Source organism: Hemiscyllium ocellatum, chromosome 37 (assembly GCF_020745735.1).
Source record: "Hemiscyllium ocellatum isolate sHemOce1 chromosome 37, sHemOce1.pat.X.cur, whole genome shotgun sequence".
NCBI lineage: Eukaryota > Metazoa > Chordata > Chondrichthyes > Orectolobiformes > Hemiscylliidae > Hemiscyllium > Hemiscyllium ocellatum.
In genome coordinates, this window is record NC_083437.1 from 45,328,449 (window position 1) to 45,344,381 (window position 15,933).

Below are 15,933 nucleotides of genomic sequence, written 5' to 3' on the forward strand. Positions count from 1 at the left end.
TATTGCCCATTGTTAATTGCCTTTGAGAAAGTGGTAATAAGCTGCTTTCTCAAATCACTGCAGTACTCTCAGATGTAGGGACACCTACAATGCCTTTAGGGAGGGAATTCCAGGATTTTAACCCAGCAACACTGTAGAAATAGTAATGTTTTTCCAAGTCAGGATGATGAGTTGCCTGTGGGGGAGCTTGCAAGGGAGGTGGTGTTCCCATGTATCTGCTGCCCTTGAACTTCTCGATAGAAGTTGTCATGGGTTTGGAAGGTGCTGTTCAATGAGCCTAAGTAGGATGATCTGGTGCATCCTGTAAATGGAACACTGAAGCCACTGCGTGTTGTTAGTGAAAGGAGTAAATTTTGCTGATTGATTGCAGCTTTGTCCTGGATGGTGTCAAACTTCTTAAATGTTGTTGGGGCTGCACCCATCCAGGCAAATGGGAGTATTTCAAATTCCTGATTTGTGCCTTACAGATGTAGACAGGTTTTGGGGAGTCAGGAGTGAATTACTCAGTGCAGTATTCTTAGACTCTGACCTGTTCTTGAAGCCCACAGTAATCAGGTTCAGTTTCTGGTCAATAGTAACCCTCGGGATGTTGATAGTGGAGGATGTAGTGATGATAATGCCATTGATTGTCAAGGGGTGACAGTTAGATTCCCTGTTTTTGCAGATGGTCATGTCCTGGGATTTGTGCGGTATGAATGTTACTTGCCATTTGTCAGCCCAAGCTTGGATATTGTCCAAGTCTTGCTGCATTTGGACACTGACTGCTTCAGTATCTGAGGAGTTGTGAATGGTGCTGAACATTGTGCAATCATTGGTGAACATTCCCACTTCTGACCTTATGATGGAGGGAAGGTCATTGATGAAGCAGCTGAAGATGGTTGGGTCTAGGACACTACCCTGAGGAACTCCTGCAGAGATGCCCTGGAACTGAGATGACTGATCTCCAACAACCACAACCATCTTCCTATGTGCCAGATATGACCCCAACCAGTGGAGCCATTGCCCCCTGATACCCATTGATTCCAGTTTTGCAGGGCTCTGTGATGCCACACTCAGTTGAATGCAGCCTTGATGTCAAGAGCTGTCCCTCTCTCCTCCCCTCTGGGATCCAGCTCTTTTGTCCTTGTTTGAACCAAGGTTGTAATGAGGTCAGGAGCTGAGTGGCCCTGGCAGAACCCAAACTGGGCATCACTGAGCAGGTAATTGCTGAGCAGGTGCTGCTTGATAGCACTGTTACTGACAGTTTTCATCCCATTACTGATGATCAAAGTAAACTGATGAGGCAGTAACTGGCTCTGCTTAATATAACTGCCCTACTTGTCAATTCTTTTCCCCTCGAGATAAAATCTGTTGTTTAGTTTGATTTTTTTATGGCCTTTCTTGCCTTTGACACAATATGTAGAATGACCTGCTATAATTTGTTGCAGTCCTCCTCAATATTGATTATTTCTGTTGGTTGTGACATCTCGCTGAGTTACGCTGTGTCACGTTCAACCCTGCAGCAAGTGTTTTGAGGCTAAATTGATCCTCAGTTTTGGTGAGCGGTCTGATCTGGGTGACCACAGCCATGTACTGGTGCTTTCCTTCATGGGCTGTTTGTGAAGGGTGTGTGATGGTCATATGTGGAGAATATGGTTCCACTAGAATGCTGAGCAGTTTCCCCACCCAGGAACAGCCTTCCCCTGGAGGCTCCTCTGTCAGATCATTCTCCAGCTTCTTTGGTGATGTTGCTGGCCAACAGGTTTTCACTCTTTCTTATTAAAACCTGCATCACTCAAAGCACTTGCAGACAATCAGAAAGATTTACGTGGAATGAGTCCTATTTGGCATGGACTGAGGGTCTTTATAAATTGTAGATTAAAGGGTTAATTATAATATTCGCCCAGAAAAGCCACTGATATGTGCGAATGTGAAACTCAAACCGTCATTTAAACAGGGAACTGGTGAAGGTTGGTGAGTGAGTGAGCACAGGGTTAATGGAAGGTTTACCAAGGGGAGGGTGTTGGACTTGTCAGGTTTAGAATCACTGATTAAAAGGCTCCAATAGGGACAACACCAATGTTTTAATGAAGAGGAATGAACTCTTGTCAAAGGTTTTCATGTCCTTCTGTAAAGGAATGATCTTTAACTTTATTTGTGTCTACTTTCAAGCACTTTTGTTCCAACACGTAGCCATTCGTTAGGGCTTGCACAGTCAGTTCTGTTGTTCTGGCGAGGAGCCAGCACTTTCCCACAATGATCCAACTCGATCTGACAAACAGACAAACCCACTGGCACTTTCTGCTCGGGCCAGGAGTAAGCATTCACACTAATGAGAGAAAGGGAGAGCGGAGACTTACCTCGCTGGCACTGACATGGTGATTGCCAGGAACAGCAGCAAGACCTTCGAGGTCAGTTAACATGCCTAAACAGCAGCTCCTGCCACTGGTGCCAGCTATGGAGGGCACTGCCAGCTCTCTATTCCAGTACTGGACTGATGAAGTGAGTAGAACCTTGCTAATTTCCCAGTCACTTTCCGTCACAGACTCACTGACATTGAAGGTGGATGGTCATATCCTTTCTATTATTTGGGAGAAGTATTCCAAACACTGACGTGCAGCTGTTATTGTGTCCTTCTCCCTGACTGTTCTTGGGATTGGGAGCTGGGTAGAGATCTTCCTGAACTCTGACGACTAAAAGATGGAGTGTTGGTTGGGAAGTAGGCACTGTCTCTGAAAACTCCGTGCTCCAGAAAAAGTCCCACCGGCGAGGCTTTGTGAAGCAGGGAACCTGCACCCACCCTGTCAGCAACACACCAAATAAAACCGAAAGCAAAGCCAGCAGCTCCAGGGGATGGATTGCTCTGCGCAAGTGGCGAGCCTTCGGTTGTTGGTGCGTGTAGTTAATCGCTTGTAAAATATAATCTACTCGGAAACACCCGCTAGACAAACACTGCAGTGTTTGAACGGTAGGGAAGTTGAGAAGTTTTAAAAATGCCAATCCGCTGAAATCTCGAGCTGTCAGCCCAGTGTATAAAGGTACCTTTCCCGATGATAGTCTCACCTGCCGGCTCCTGCCCTGGACTGGGCAGCAGATGCTGTCCCGAAGCCTCACTGCAAACCCCCACTGCCCTTCTCCTTTGGGTTGGATTGTTCCTGAGGCCATACAAGGCAATATTGAAAGTTCCCTCTCCAGGCGCTCCCGGGAAGGGTACACATAGTGAGGGGACGTCCTTGAATAATGGCTATGAGAATGGTTGGTCAGGGTCCTGTGCCTTTGACCCCTGTATATCCTGGAAAGGATATCTTTGGGGCACTTTGCTGCGCCTCCCAGGCGTTTCTTTATAAATACAAAGAGAATCTTGCAGCAAGGGACACAGACCCGGCTGGTCCAGTGGGAGAATACTCCTAAAGCCTGCTGTCAGACCTCCCTGAGTGGAAAGTCTCTTTGTGGAAAGCAGTTCAGAGAGGATGGAACTCCAGAGTGAGGGATAGGAGCCAGAATACAGACAGGTCTCTCAGCTCCCTCTTGCAGGCTGTGGGATAGATCTGGGGTTCCTCTTCAGCCATCTCTATTGTTTCCTTCACCCTCTGAGTTTCCACCAGTTCCTCATCTCAGTATGAAATAGGAACAGTACGGCCATTCAGCCCCTTGAGCCTGTCCCACTATTGATTATGGTCATGGCTGATCCGATAGTGCTCTTTCCCACTTTCCCTGTAACCCATGGTTCTCGGCTGCTCTGGGATCTATCTGTCTCAGCCTTAAATAACACAGAGACTCTGCCCCCAGAGAGTTCCAGAAACTCATGACCCTCTGAGAGAAAAAAATCCTCCTCATCTCAATCTTAAATTGGTGCCTCTTTATTTTGAAACTGTACCCTCTGGTCCCAGACTCTGTTATGAAGGGAAACATCCTCTCAGCATTTACTCTGTCCAACCACTTAAGAATCCTAAATGTTTCAATGAGATCACCTCTCATTCTTTTAAACTTCAGTGAGTAGAGTCCCAACCTGTTTCACTTTTGCTCATGAGGCAATCCCTCCAAACCAGGGATCATTCTGAAGAACTGTCTCGAATGAAATATCTTTCCCTAAATAAGAAGAGGGGAACTGCTCACAGTACTCCAGGTGTGGTCTCACCATTACCTTGTACAATTGCAGGAATCTCCCTGCCTGACTCCATGGGATTTGATCACCAGTGTATCTCATCAAAAGGCAGTTTCTCATCTGCAAACAACTGAATCTTTGGTGCTAGATTATACAATGTTTCCAGCATCCCAGTTCCACCTGGTTTTGTTCCCATCTAATGGCAACTTCCACACACCCTTTTACAGACTGTAATCAAGTGAGGGGTCCTGGAGATCAGGAGAAATATCCTGGTTTCATTTGCTTTGCATTCATTTGCATTCGCAGTGAACGCGAGACAGAACAGGATCTCTGCTCCTAATCATGCTGGGTAACAGGGGCTCAGAACAAACCATCATTGCCACAGATTCTGGCTACATGAGTAGTTGGACTTACAAGAGACACTGAGAAACCTGTCTTTGAAAAAATAAAGATAATATTCCTGCTTCGCTGAGCCCAAGATGCAGTAATTCAGTCACTGAACTGTGAAAAGATGGTGATTGGAATACAGAATTATGAAGGAAGATGATCAGCGCAGACAATTGAATGAAGGAAATGATCAATATGAAGAGATAACACAGTGAGGCTGAACTTAGTTAAAAATTACACAACTCCAGGTTATCGTCCAACAGGTTTAATTGGAAGCACTAGCTTTTGGAGCAACAACCACCTGTTGAAGGAGCAGTGCTCCGAAAGCTAATGCTTCCAATGAAAACTGTTGGACTGTAACCTAGTGCTGTGTAATTTTTAACTTTGTACACCCCAGTCCAACACCGGTATCTCCAAGTCAAGGCTGAACTTAGATTCAGGCAGAGGATGAGTCATCAGATGCTGAGAAGCGTGCTGACAACCATTGAAAACACTGTATCAGGAGGAGTTCAAAAAAGTCTAGAGACTGTTAACATAGAGTCCTAGAGATGTAGGACATAGAAGATAGAACAATACAGCACAGTACAGGTCCTCGATGTTTTACCAACCATTTATCCTACTCTAAGATAGACTAACCTACACGCCATTCCATGTACCTATCCAAGAGTTACTTAAATGTCCCTAATGTACCTGACTCTACTCCCACCGCTGACAGTGCATTCCACACACCCACCACTCCCTGTGTAAAGAACCGACCTCTGACATCTCCCCAAACCTTCCTTCAATCACCTTACAATTATGTCCCCTCTTGATAGACATTTCCGCCCTGGGAAAAAAAAATCTCTAGCTATCCACTCCATCTTTACCTTTCATCATCTTGTACACCTCTATCAAGTCACCTCACATCCTTCTTCACTTCAATGAGAAAGGCCTTAGCTCCCTCAGCCTTTCTCCATAAGACATGCCCTTCAGTCCAGGCAGCATCCTGGTAAATTTTCTCTGCATCTTCTCTAAAGTTTCCACATCCTTCCTCTAATGAGGTGACCAGAACTGGACACAATATTCCAAGTGTGGTCTAACCAGGGTTCTGTAGAGCTGCAGCATAACCTCATGGCTCTTAAAATCAATCCCTTTGCTAATGAAAGCCAATACACCATATGCCTTCTTAACAACCCTATCAACTTGGGTGGCAACTTTGAGGGATCTATGGATATGGACCCCAAGATCCCTCATTCCTCCACACTGCCAAGATTCCTGTCTTTAACTCTGTATTCTGCATTCAAATTCGACCTTCCAAAATGAATAACTTCATACTTTTCCAGGTTGAACTCCATCTGCCACTTATAAGTCCAGCTCTGAATCCTGTCATAGAGTCATGGAGTCATAGAGACATACAGCACAGATTAGACTCTTCGGTCTAGCTCGTCCATGCCGACCAGAAATCCTAACCTAATATAGTCCCATTTTCCAGCACTTGGCCCACATCCCTCTAAACCCTTCCTATTCATATACCCATCCAGATGCAACTAACAACAGCCCACACAATCCACAACTCCACCAACCTTCGTGTCATTGGCAAACTTACTAACCCACCCTTCCACTTCCTCATCCAAGTCATTTATAAAAATCACAAAGAGCAGAGGTCCCAGAACAGATCCCTGCGGAACACCACTGGTCACCGAGCTCCAGGCTGAATACTTTCCACCTACCACCACCCTCTGTCTTCTATGGACCAGCCAATTCTGAATCCAGAGGATACAGTTAAGAGGACAATTAGTAACATTTGTAGCCATGAAACAGCACAAAGCTTTACTGAAATATTTGGGGTTAAATATAATAAAACATATTTCAGGATAATTTCCGTATCTTCCCTGCTCAAAGTTGTTGAATAAGGCAGACAGATGAAGTCGAGATACAAGTGGCAGATGCTGCCAGACCTGCTGAGTTTTTCTGGCAATTTCTACTTTTGTCTCTGACTTACGGTATCTTTTGGTTTTTAGACAGATAAAGATGCCTGAATTACATTATTCCTGGTTTTCCTGCTGCATAATCTCTTTGTTTAATCCACATTCCCATCACTTCAAATTCTGCTGTGAGAGTATTGTTTTGTAAATGTCCCTTTGGGATAGGTGCAGGTAATATGGTTTTCCTGTTTGCTCAAACTGACTCTATTCTTTTCCTTTTCAGAACACTGATTTCTTTGAAATGATTGAAAAGATGCAGGTAAGTTACTGCTTTCCAACTGCCTACCTAATAATTGAAGCTTTAGACAAAACAATTACATTTGCTTTGTGGATCGAAACTTTTAAGCTTCTCCTTTCACTTTACCATCAGCTTCACAAAAACGATATAACACTAACACGTCTTATCAAATAAATAGTTCATTAATTATGAGCAGGCAAAATCTGATGGTGAACCAGCAGCGACACAGTTGACACGTCTACTTCAAGCAGCCAATATGCATTGGAGAGAGACCTGTGTGTGTCCCTCAAGCCCTTCATTTCCAATTAGAAACACTGGAGGCAGGATTGAAACTTGAATGACATTGGGGGAAGGGTCTAGGGTATGGTCAGTCAGAGGATGGGGAAGAAACCTTGCAGCTCCACTCCCCTCACCTCCACAACCTTGTTGCTCTGCTGCATTTTCTAATGGGATTAGATCCCCATTATGAACTGATTGTTGTGATTTCATCTGATTTAAGAACAGTTCCCGAGGATCAGACAACAACAAATATAACCTTCTTAATTAAGAAAGGAAGAAATTTACGGGAAAGTATAAATTTATTCACATATCAGCAGTAGCAGGCAAATGCTGGAAATTAATATTGGGGAAATGGTGACCAGACACTTGGAACATTATCATATAATTAAATACTGCGAGTGGAGGTTTATGAAAAGGGAATTGTGTTAGAAAAATCCATTTTTGGAGGGAGATGTGATTGGTAAGATGAATTGGAAATAAGTAGATATTTTGATTTACAAAACCATTCAATAAGATGTCACAGAAGAGGCTAATGCAACAGTCGAACTCCTGGAATTGAGGATAATACGTTACTGTGGATTAAGGATCAGTTGATGGGTAAAAAAAAAATGAAGTAGGTATAAGCAGGACATTTCAGCTTGACAAGGCATTGCAAGGATCAGTACTGGGGTCTCTGATGTTTACAATCTATATTAATGGCTTGAATGAGGAAACACAATGCACATATACTACTCTGCCAATAGTACACTATTAGGTGGGAAAATATGTGAAGATGATGAAAAGATGCAGCAGAGGAATAGTGACGGCTTTGTGACCGGGTATAAACATGGCAAATGGAACCGTGTAGCAAAGGGTGAGATTATTCACTTTGATAGAAATATTTTGGGGAGAAAGAAGCAGATATTTTTCTACATAAATGTTTGCATTCTGGACGTGGGAGATTTTCATGAATCACAAAGATAATAGATCAAGCAAGGAATTAAGAAGGTGCTATCTGTGCATGTAATTCTATCCCGGGAAATACTACCTTCAGGAAGGAGATCTCTAGCCACTATCATTCTAATATTCTAATAGAACATCAGGGATTTTGTTCACCTTGCATTTTTCAGTTGCTGGGTGGTACCTGGGCTGGCCTTGCCTATTAGTAACATTCTCATGGAGCCCATTATCACTCTACACTAGTGCCCATTCTTACTATACACTGTATGTCCTGTAGCTGGGATTATTGGATACAGTTAAGCATTGACATTAATTATTGGGGCAGCTTGCTTCCATTTGTTCAGAATGGCAGCAGCTCACCCATCAAGCAGCGCTCTGAGTCTCAACTATCTTGATGATGAGGCAGACGGCAGAAGAGAAGGAAAGCAGAGGAAATAAATCCTGCTGTCTGGACTGCACCCTCTCACGGGACATCCTGTCCCATGTGACTCAAGTATTGATGGTTCAGTGACATAAGGACCCACAGCAGAAGTACATGAGGCTGAGTAATGTGGGATTGTGTTCAAATATCTGGAATCACTGACTGATGAAGATAACTTGCTTTATTCAGCAACCATAAGTAGCACAAGATCGAGGCAGCAATAGAATCCCAAAATACCGTTCTTACAAGAGCCCCTTTATATACAGTTTTTACATACATTAAAATTCCATTATTATGATGTTACATTTTTCATCTATAAGACACAAAGTTTTGAGGGGCTTCTGTGCTGGGAGACAGGCGATAGGCTAAAACATGTGCGAAATGCAGGCTGCTACACCTGATGGGATTAAGAGTGTCAGCCCGGTCTGTTTGCATATTTAAGAGGTGTTAGTCTTTTTGTCTTTTAAGTTAGTAAATGTTAGTTTAAATACTAGGCTTATATGCTCTAAATAAGTTAGAAATTGTACTTAATAATAGAATAAGGGATAGTAAACTGATTACCACAGCTGGATTGTGAGATTTGTTTACTATTTGCCTGTGTGAGTTTCATTCATTCATGACATTTCATGGCAGCACTGTTTTTACACTTAGTTTCTTAAAGGGGTAACAGCCCAGTTAAAAGGTATTTAACAAGTGTATACTAATTGGGGCAACTGGTATTCTGTCATCTATTCAGATCTGGGAGATGGTTGGTAAGGGCTGATTAATATTATAATGTTTCATGGAGACATGATGGCAGGGATGGTTTTATTCTGTACGCTACACTTACTCAGAGGTAGCAAGGGTGTAAAAATGCAGTAATGGGTTTGAAAGGTATGTTTTGATTAGAAAGGGTTGTTTTAAAGTTGGTTTATCTTATCATAGTAAAATAAACTGCAGAACCAGAGCGGCACCGTGGTTCAGTGGTTAGCACTGCAGCCTCGCAGGGTCCCAGGTTCGATTCCAGCCTCAGGTGACTGACTGTATGGAGTTTGCACGCTCTCCCCATGTTTGCGTGGGTTTCCTCCAAGTGTTCCGGGTTCTCCCACGGTCCAAAAATGTGCAGGTCAGGTGAACTGGACATGCTAAATTTTCCCATAGTGTTCAGGGGTGTGTAGGTTCAGGGTAAATGTAAAGTAATGGGGAATGGGTTTGGGTCAAATACACTTTGGAGAGTCATTGTGGACTTGTGGGCCAAAGGGCCTGTTTCCAAGCTGTAAGAGATTCTAATTCTTGTAAATGGATGAATGAAACTGTGACTTGGAGGTGCCAGTGTTCAACTGGGGAAGACAAATCACACAACACCAGGTTATAGCCCAACAGGTTTATTTGGAAGCACAAGTTTTTGGAGCGCTGCTCCTTTATCAGGTGGTTATGGAGATTATGGTTTATAAACTCACAGAATTTATAGTCAAAGGAGTCCAGTGTCATGGAGATGTGATACAGTAAAGTATCTTAGATTAAAACTTCGTACAGTTGAATGACCAGTGTGAACAAACCATGGGGAGTACAGGCTCCTACAATATACAACCCTGGAAACTCACACGCGACTACACCCAGTCACCTGCCTTCGAGATAAATTGACCACATTATAAGTCTCTAGCTGTTGCCAGTTTGTGATGCAGATCAGGGACTAGAGCAGCAGTTTGTTTACTTATTGTTTGATTCCTGTGGTATTTTTGCATGATCCATGAACTTTTTTCTTTTTGTTCACTCTTGTGTATTTTCCTCATTTAGGGATGCAGAATGGATGAACAGAGATGCTCTCTTCCACCACCTCTCAAAGTATGTGCAATCTGTTCCTGTTTCTTGCCAGATTTGTGGTCAATCACTTTTCAACTTAATTCTTAACACATTTCCAGTCATATGAAGATAATTAAGAGCGTGTTGACATGCAGTTAAACTCCACAGTTTCACAACCTTCTACATGAGCCACTGTCAAAGTTTAGAGACAGTAGGAGCTCTATGATCTGCCTCTGAGGGCAAGGTCTGACCTTTCCTCACAGTGAGTGTAAGCTGGGTTGGGTATTAATATTGGGGACCTACCTGTAGCACGCAGGCTGCAGCGGTTCGCCAAGGCAGCTCACCACCATTTCCTTGAGGACAGCTAGGCTTTGGAATTTTATGCTGACCTCATCCTGATATTCTCTGCCATGAACTGCCCCAATCCAACTTTGTAACTAAGATTTGTCATGTTGTGAGTTTCCAATATTTTGTTGTCTGGGAAAGTCTCGAGGGGAAGGAAAATGCTTCACTCCAAGTATGTAGTACTCTTAAAGGCCATTTAATGAAGAGTGTTAAACTGATCCTGGTTTGTTTGTTACTGATAACTAACATTCTCTCGAAGCTGTGTGGCATATACACCAATGGTAAGGTGCCACACTAGGAAGACTTTGCACTTTGCGCATGGGGAGGCAATGGGCTATTGGTATTTATTGCTGGACTGTTAACCCAGAGACCCAGGTAATGTTCTGGGTTCAAATCCTGCCAGAGCAGATGGTGAAATTTGAATTCAATAAAAATCTGGACTCTAATGATAACCATGAAATCATTGTCAATTTTTGGAAAACTCCGTCTGGTTGACTCAAGACCCACAGCAATTGGGTTGACTCTGAACAGCCCACTGGGCAATAAATGCTGGGACTAGTCAGAGATGCCCACATCCAGTGAATGAATAAAGATAGTGATGCTTCCCTCAAGTTATGCGGCTGTACCCACACAGACCATAAGCCAGTTACATATACACACATGTATTCAGTTACACATTCACACATACAGACATGTGCACAGTTACACATTCAAACAGACATGTGCACAGTTACACATGGACAGACATACACACAGTTACACACACACAGACATGCACACAGTTCCACACACAAAGACATGTGCACAGTTACACACACACACAGACATGCACACAGTTACACACACACACAGACATGTGCACAGTTACACACACACAGACATGTGCACAGTTACACATGTACAGACATGCACACAGTTACACACAGACGTGCACAGTTACACACACACAGACATGCGCACAGTTACACACACGCAGGCATGCGCACAGTTATACACATGCACATGCACAGGAAGAGAGAACACCAATTTTTAAAAATTTCCCAAGCATTTTAAAGTGAATTCAAATTCTGAAACTGCGGTTGTGATGTTAGGTCCTGCTCTTGAAATTTCTCAGGCCAGTAACAAACGATATCAGTATTCATGTCAAATAGTAGATTAGATTAGGTTCCCTACAGTATGGACACCCAGACCCATTTCCCCTCTGATTAATGCACCTAAAACTATGGGCAATTTAGCATGGCCAATTCACCTAACCTGCACATCCTTGGATTGTGGGAGGAAACCGGAGCACCCGGAGGAAACACACACAGACACGGGGAGAATGTGCAAACTCCACACAGACAGTCACTCAAGGCTGGAATTGAACTTGGGACCCTGGTGCTGTGAGACAGCAGTGCTAACCAAGCCCTCCGTTTCTTCCTCTCCCTACATTCCCAACAGTACCCTTCCACCGACACTCCCATTCGTTTCGCTGAACTGGTCCTCACCCTCAACAATTTCTCCTTCGAATCCTCCCACTTTCTCCAGACCAAAGGGGTAGCCATGGGTGCATGTATGGGCCCCAGCTATGCCTGTCTCTTTGTTGGCTACATTGAACAGTCGATCTTCTGAAATTACACCGGCACCACTCCCCACCTCTTCCTCCGCTACATTGATGACTGCATTGGCGCCACCTCGTGCTCCCGCGAGGAGGTTGAGCAATTCATCAACTTCATCAACACATTCCACCCTGACCTTAAATTTACCTGGACCATCTCTGACACCTCCCTCCCCTTCCTGGACCTCTCCATCTCCATTAATGACGACCGACTTGACAGTGACATTGTTTACAAACCCACCGACTCCCACAGCTACCTGGATTACACCTCTTCCCACCCTACCTCCTGCAAAAATGCCATCCCATATTTCCAATTCCTCCGCCTCCGCCGTAGCTCCCAGGAGGACCAGTTCCACCACAGAACACACCAGATGGCCTCCTTCTTTAGAGACCGCAATTTCCCTTCCCACGTGGTTAAAGATACCCTCCAACGCATCTCGTCCACATCCCGCACCTCTGCCCTCAGACCCCATCCCTCCAACCGTAACAAGGACAGAACACCCCTGGTGCTCACCTTCCACCCGACCAACCTTCGCATAAACCAGTCATCGCCGACATTTTTGCCACCTCCAAAAAGACACTACCACCAGGGATATATTTCTCTCCCCACCCCTTTCCGCAAAGACCGTTCCCTCCGTGACTACCTGGTCGGGTCCATGCCGCCCCAACAACCCACCCTCCTATCCTGGCACCTTCTCCTGCCACAGCAGGAACTGCAAAACCTGTGCCCACACCTCCTCCCTCACCTCCATTCAAGGCCCTAAAGGAGCCTTCCACATCCATCAAAGTTTTACCTGCACATCCACTAATGTCATTTATTTTATCTGTTGCTCTCGATGCGGTCTCCTCTACACTGGGGAGACTGGACGCCTCCTAGCAGAGCGCTTTAGGGAACATCTCCGGGACACCCACACCAATCAACCACACCGCCCCGTGGCCCAACATTTCAACTCCTCCTCCCACTCTGCCGAGGACATGGAGGTCCTGGGCCTCCTTCACCGCCGCTCCCTCACCACCAGACGCCTGGAGGAAGAATGCCTCATCTTCTGCCTCAGAACACTTCAACCCCAGGGCATCAATATGGACTTCAACAGTTTCCTCATTTCCCCTTCCCCCACCTCACCCTAGTTCCAAACTTCCAGCTCGGCACTATCCCCATGACTTGTCCTACCTGCCTATCTTCTTTTCCACCTATCCACTCCACCCTCCTCCCTGACCTATCACCTTCATCCCCTCCCCCACTTACCTATTTTACTCCATGCTACTTTCTCCCCACCCCCACCCTCCTCTAGCTTATCTCTCCACACTTCAGGCTCACTGCCTTTATTCCTGATGAAGGGCTTTTGCCCAAAACGTTGATTTTGCTGTTCCTCAGATGCTGCCTGAACTGCTGTGCTCTTCCAGCATCACTGATCCAGAATATGGTTTCCAGCATCTGCAGTCATTGTTTTTACCCAGCAGTGCTAACCACTGGGCCACCGTGAGGACATCTAAAGCCGACACTTTGCTGGGTGACTTTCAGGAATACTAGTGCAGGCTGATTGCCCCCTGCAGAGGTGCTCAGTGTCCTGTTGTACTGACAGAGACCTGCTGACTTTGGTCTGACACCAGGAACTTTCCTGGTCTTTTAGATAGTCCAATACTCGATAGCCTGGAGTATTGACCAGTAAACCAACCTGAGGAACTTTTACTGGGAAGTGGTTATCAAACCAGTTTGCTTGAAGCATCAAACTGCAGTTTTCATGTAATAAACCTACATTTTCTTCTATTGCAGACAGAAGAAGATTATATTCCTTACCCTAGTGTCCATGAGGTATGACACCCTGACTGTTTATTCTGAATGATAGATTGATAATGGTGCTTGCCATTGAATGGAGTTTTGTGCAAAACCTTTGATGTGTTATAAAGCAGGTCTCAATTTCTGTTGCAGCTTGGCTTTGGTTTGGATTCTCTATCCATCTGTATATTTGTTTGTGCATGTAGTTACTGCTTTCAGTTCTCTTTGCATTAATACATGTTTATATTCATGTGTGGGTGGGTGTTGCTCTCTGACCTCCTGCTGGGTGGGAGTAGGCTCCTGAGCTATCAATGACTGTGCTATTGCTTTTTGGACAGGAGATGCATGGACTGGATTTTAGCAGCAGTAAAAACTGAACCACATTTCATTACAGGAGGTTCAGAACTTGATAAATGAGCGTTAAGTGATATAACAGAATGGTAGTTTCACTGTACCGAGGGAAGGAAGTGAGTGATCTGGAGAGGACACAGAGGAGATTCACCAAGATCTTGCCTGATATGGATTGCTTCTGCTATGACGGGAGACTCAATATGCTTCAATGGTTTTCCTCAGAACAGAGGAAACTGAGGAAGACCTGTTTGAGGTGTACAAAATTACATAGGGTTGATAGGAATTAAACTACTCATCTTAGAAAAGGGGTCACTAACCGGGAGCACAGTTTTAAGGTTAGAGGGGATTTGAGGGAAATCCTTTCCATCCAGAGGGTTGTGTGTATCTGGGAACTCACTGCCTGTAAAGGTATTGAGGCAGGAACCCTCATAACATTTTGATGAGCACTAAAAACATCACAGCTGACAGGGCTATCGGCAAAGTGCTGGAAAATGCTTTCCGATTAGATTAATACTTGATGACCAGCATGGAGTTGATGGGTCAAAAGGCATCTTTCTGTGCTGTTACTATTCTCTAAGCTTTACTATCTTCATGAGTGCATTAGGGGTTATACTAAACCTCACTCTGTGTAAAACACCATCAAGAGAATGATTAACTGCATTCCAATCAATGTTTAATCTTCATTAAAATGTAAATCTACTGAACTGTCATCATGGGTGTGACTTCAGTCATACTGTTTACAGTCAGAGGTGAAACCAATTTTATATTTTAAAAAATAGTCAGTGTAGTATTGTCTTCATAATTAGATTTGATGTTTATACTTTGGTGTGTACATTCTAAATAACTTTGAGTGATTGAAGGTGAAGTTTGTGCAGTAGATGTATACAAAATGAAAATCTACACACCAAGCATTGTTGAAGTAGATTTCAGAACTAGTTTTTCAAAACCAATTAGGTAGCTGTTTGGAAAAGCAGAATGTTAAAGATTACAGAGAGAACGCAGTGGGGAGTATGACCAATAGGGGATTGTTTCCGTGTTGTGGCAGTTAATGATTCTTAAAGCAGGTAATAGGCTGCTGGGATTAATCTGACTTTGATTCCTAGGTCAACAGGCAGTTTAGCTGATAGAAAAGCAAAGTATTGCAGACTTTTTTTATTTCAAAAATATACGTTATTCATAAAAATATCTTTATGTCCATATATAGTCAGTAAAGCAGATCAGTTCTGTAAAGGAGCACATGAAGAAACAACCAAACATTGCAGTTTGACTCCATCCAGAAACAAACCAAAGGCACTTCTTACTTGTACAAGATTATATTTATATATGTTTGAGGCATTGGGAGGGTCCAAAAACTGAACTAACCCCCATTTAACTTTGACACAAAGACCTCGGACAGTGGTCTTTCCCCTGTGTGCTTTGTTGGCAGCTGCCCCAAGCTTCAGTGTGTCCCTCTGGGATGCGGCAGTCTATAACACTCGGCCAAGGTGTTATATAGAACCTTTTAAAGACCCTCTCCTCCAGGAAGGATGTGAGCCTGAGTAGGGGGGTGGGGTGGGGCAGCAGAGGCCTGCAGGTCAAAACCTCCCTCTACATGGACAATATCACCATTTTCTGCTGGGATCTGCTGTCAGTGCACAGACTCATGTACGTCTATGGCCAGTTCCAACTGGTCTCGGGAGCTGAAGGTCACTCAAGGCAACAGTGAGGCCATGTTCTTTGGGAACTGGACTGACCAATCCTTTATCACCTTCACTGTCAGGGCAGATTAC

General features: G+C 44.2%; 1 protein-coding gene across 8 annotated transcripts in view; it reads left to right on the top strand.

The window, feature by feature from the left end:
- rap1gapa (RAP1 GTPase activating protein a) overlaps nucleotides 1-15,933 on the top strand; it is a 385,612-nt gene that overhangs the window by 274,370 nt on the left and 95,309 nt on the right. For 7 of the 8 annotated variants that reach the window (XM_060852321.1, XM_060852322.1, XM_060852320.1 and 4 more), the window contains 3 exons: nucleotides 6,659-6,694; nucleotides 10,089-10,136; nucleotides 13,811-13,849. In XM_060852321.1, the coding sequence (XP_060708304.1) occupies nucleotides 6,659-6,694; nucleotides 10,089-10,136; nucleotides 13,811-13,849 (123 nt within the window). Of the gene's footprint in view, nucleotides 1-2,246; nucleotides 2,482-6,658; nucleotides 6,695-10,088; nucleotides 10,137-13,810; nucleotides 13,850-15,933 lie in introns of those variants that run through there. The other variant, XM_060852326.1, reaches the window with a different exon arrangement.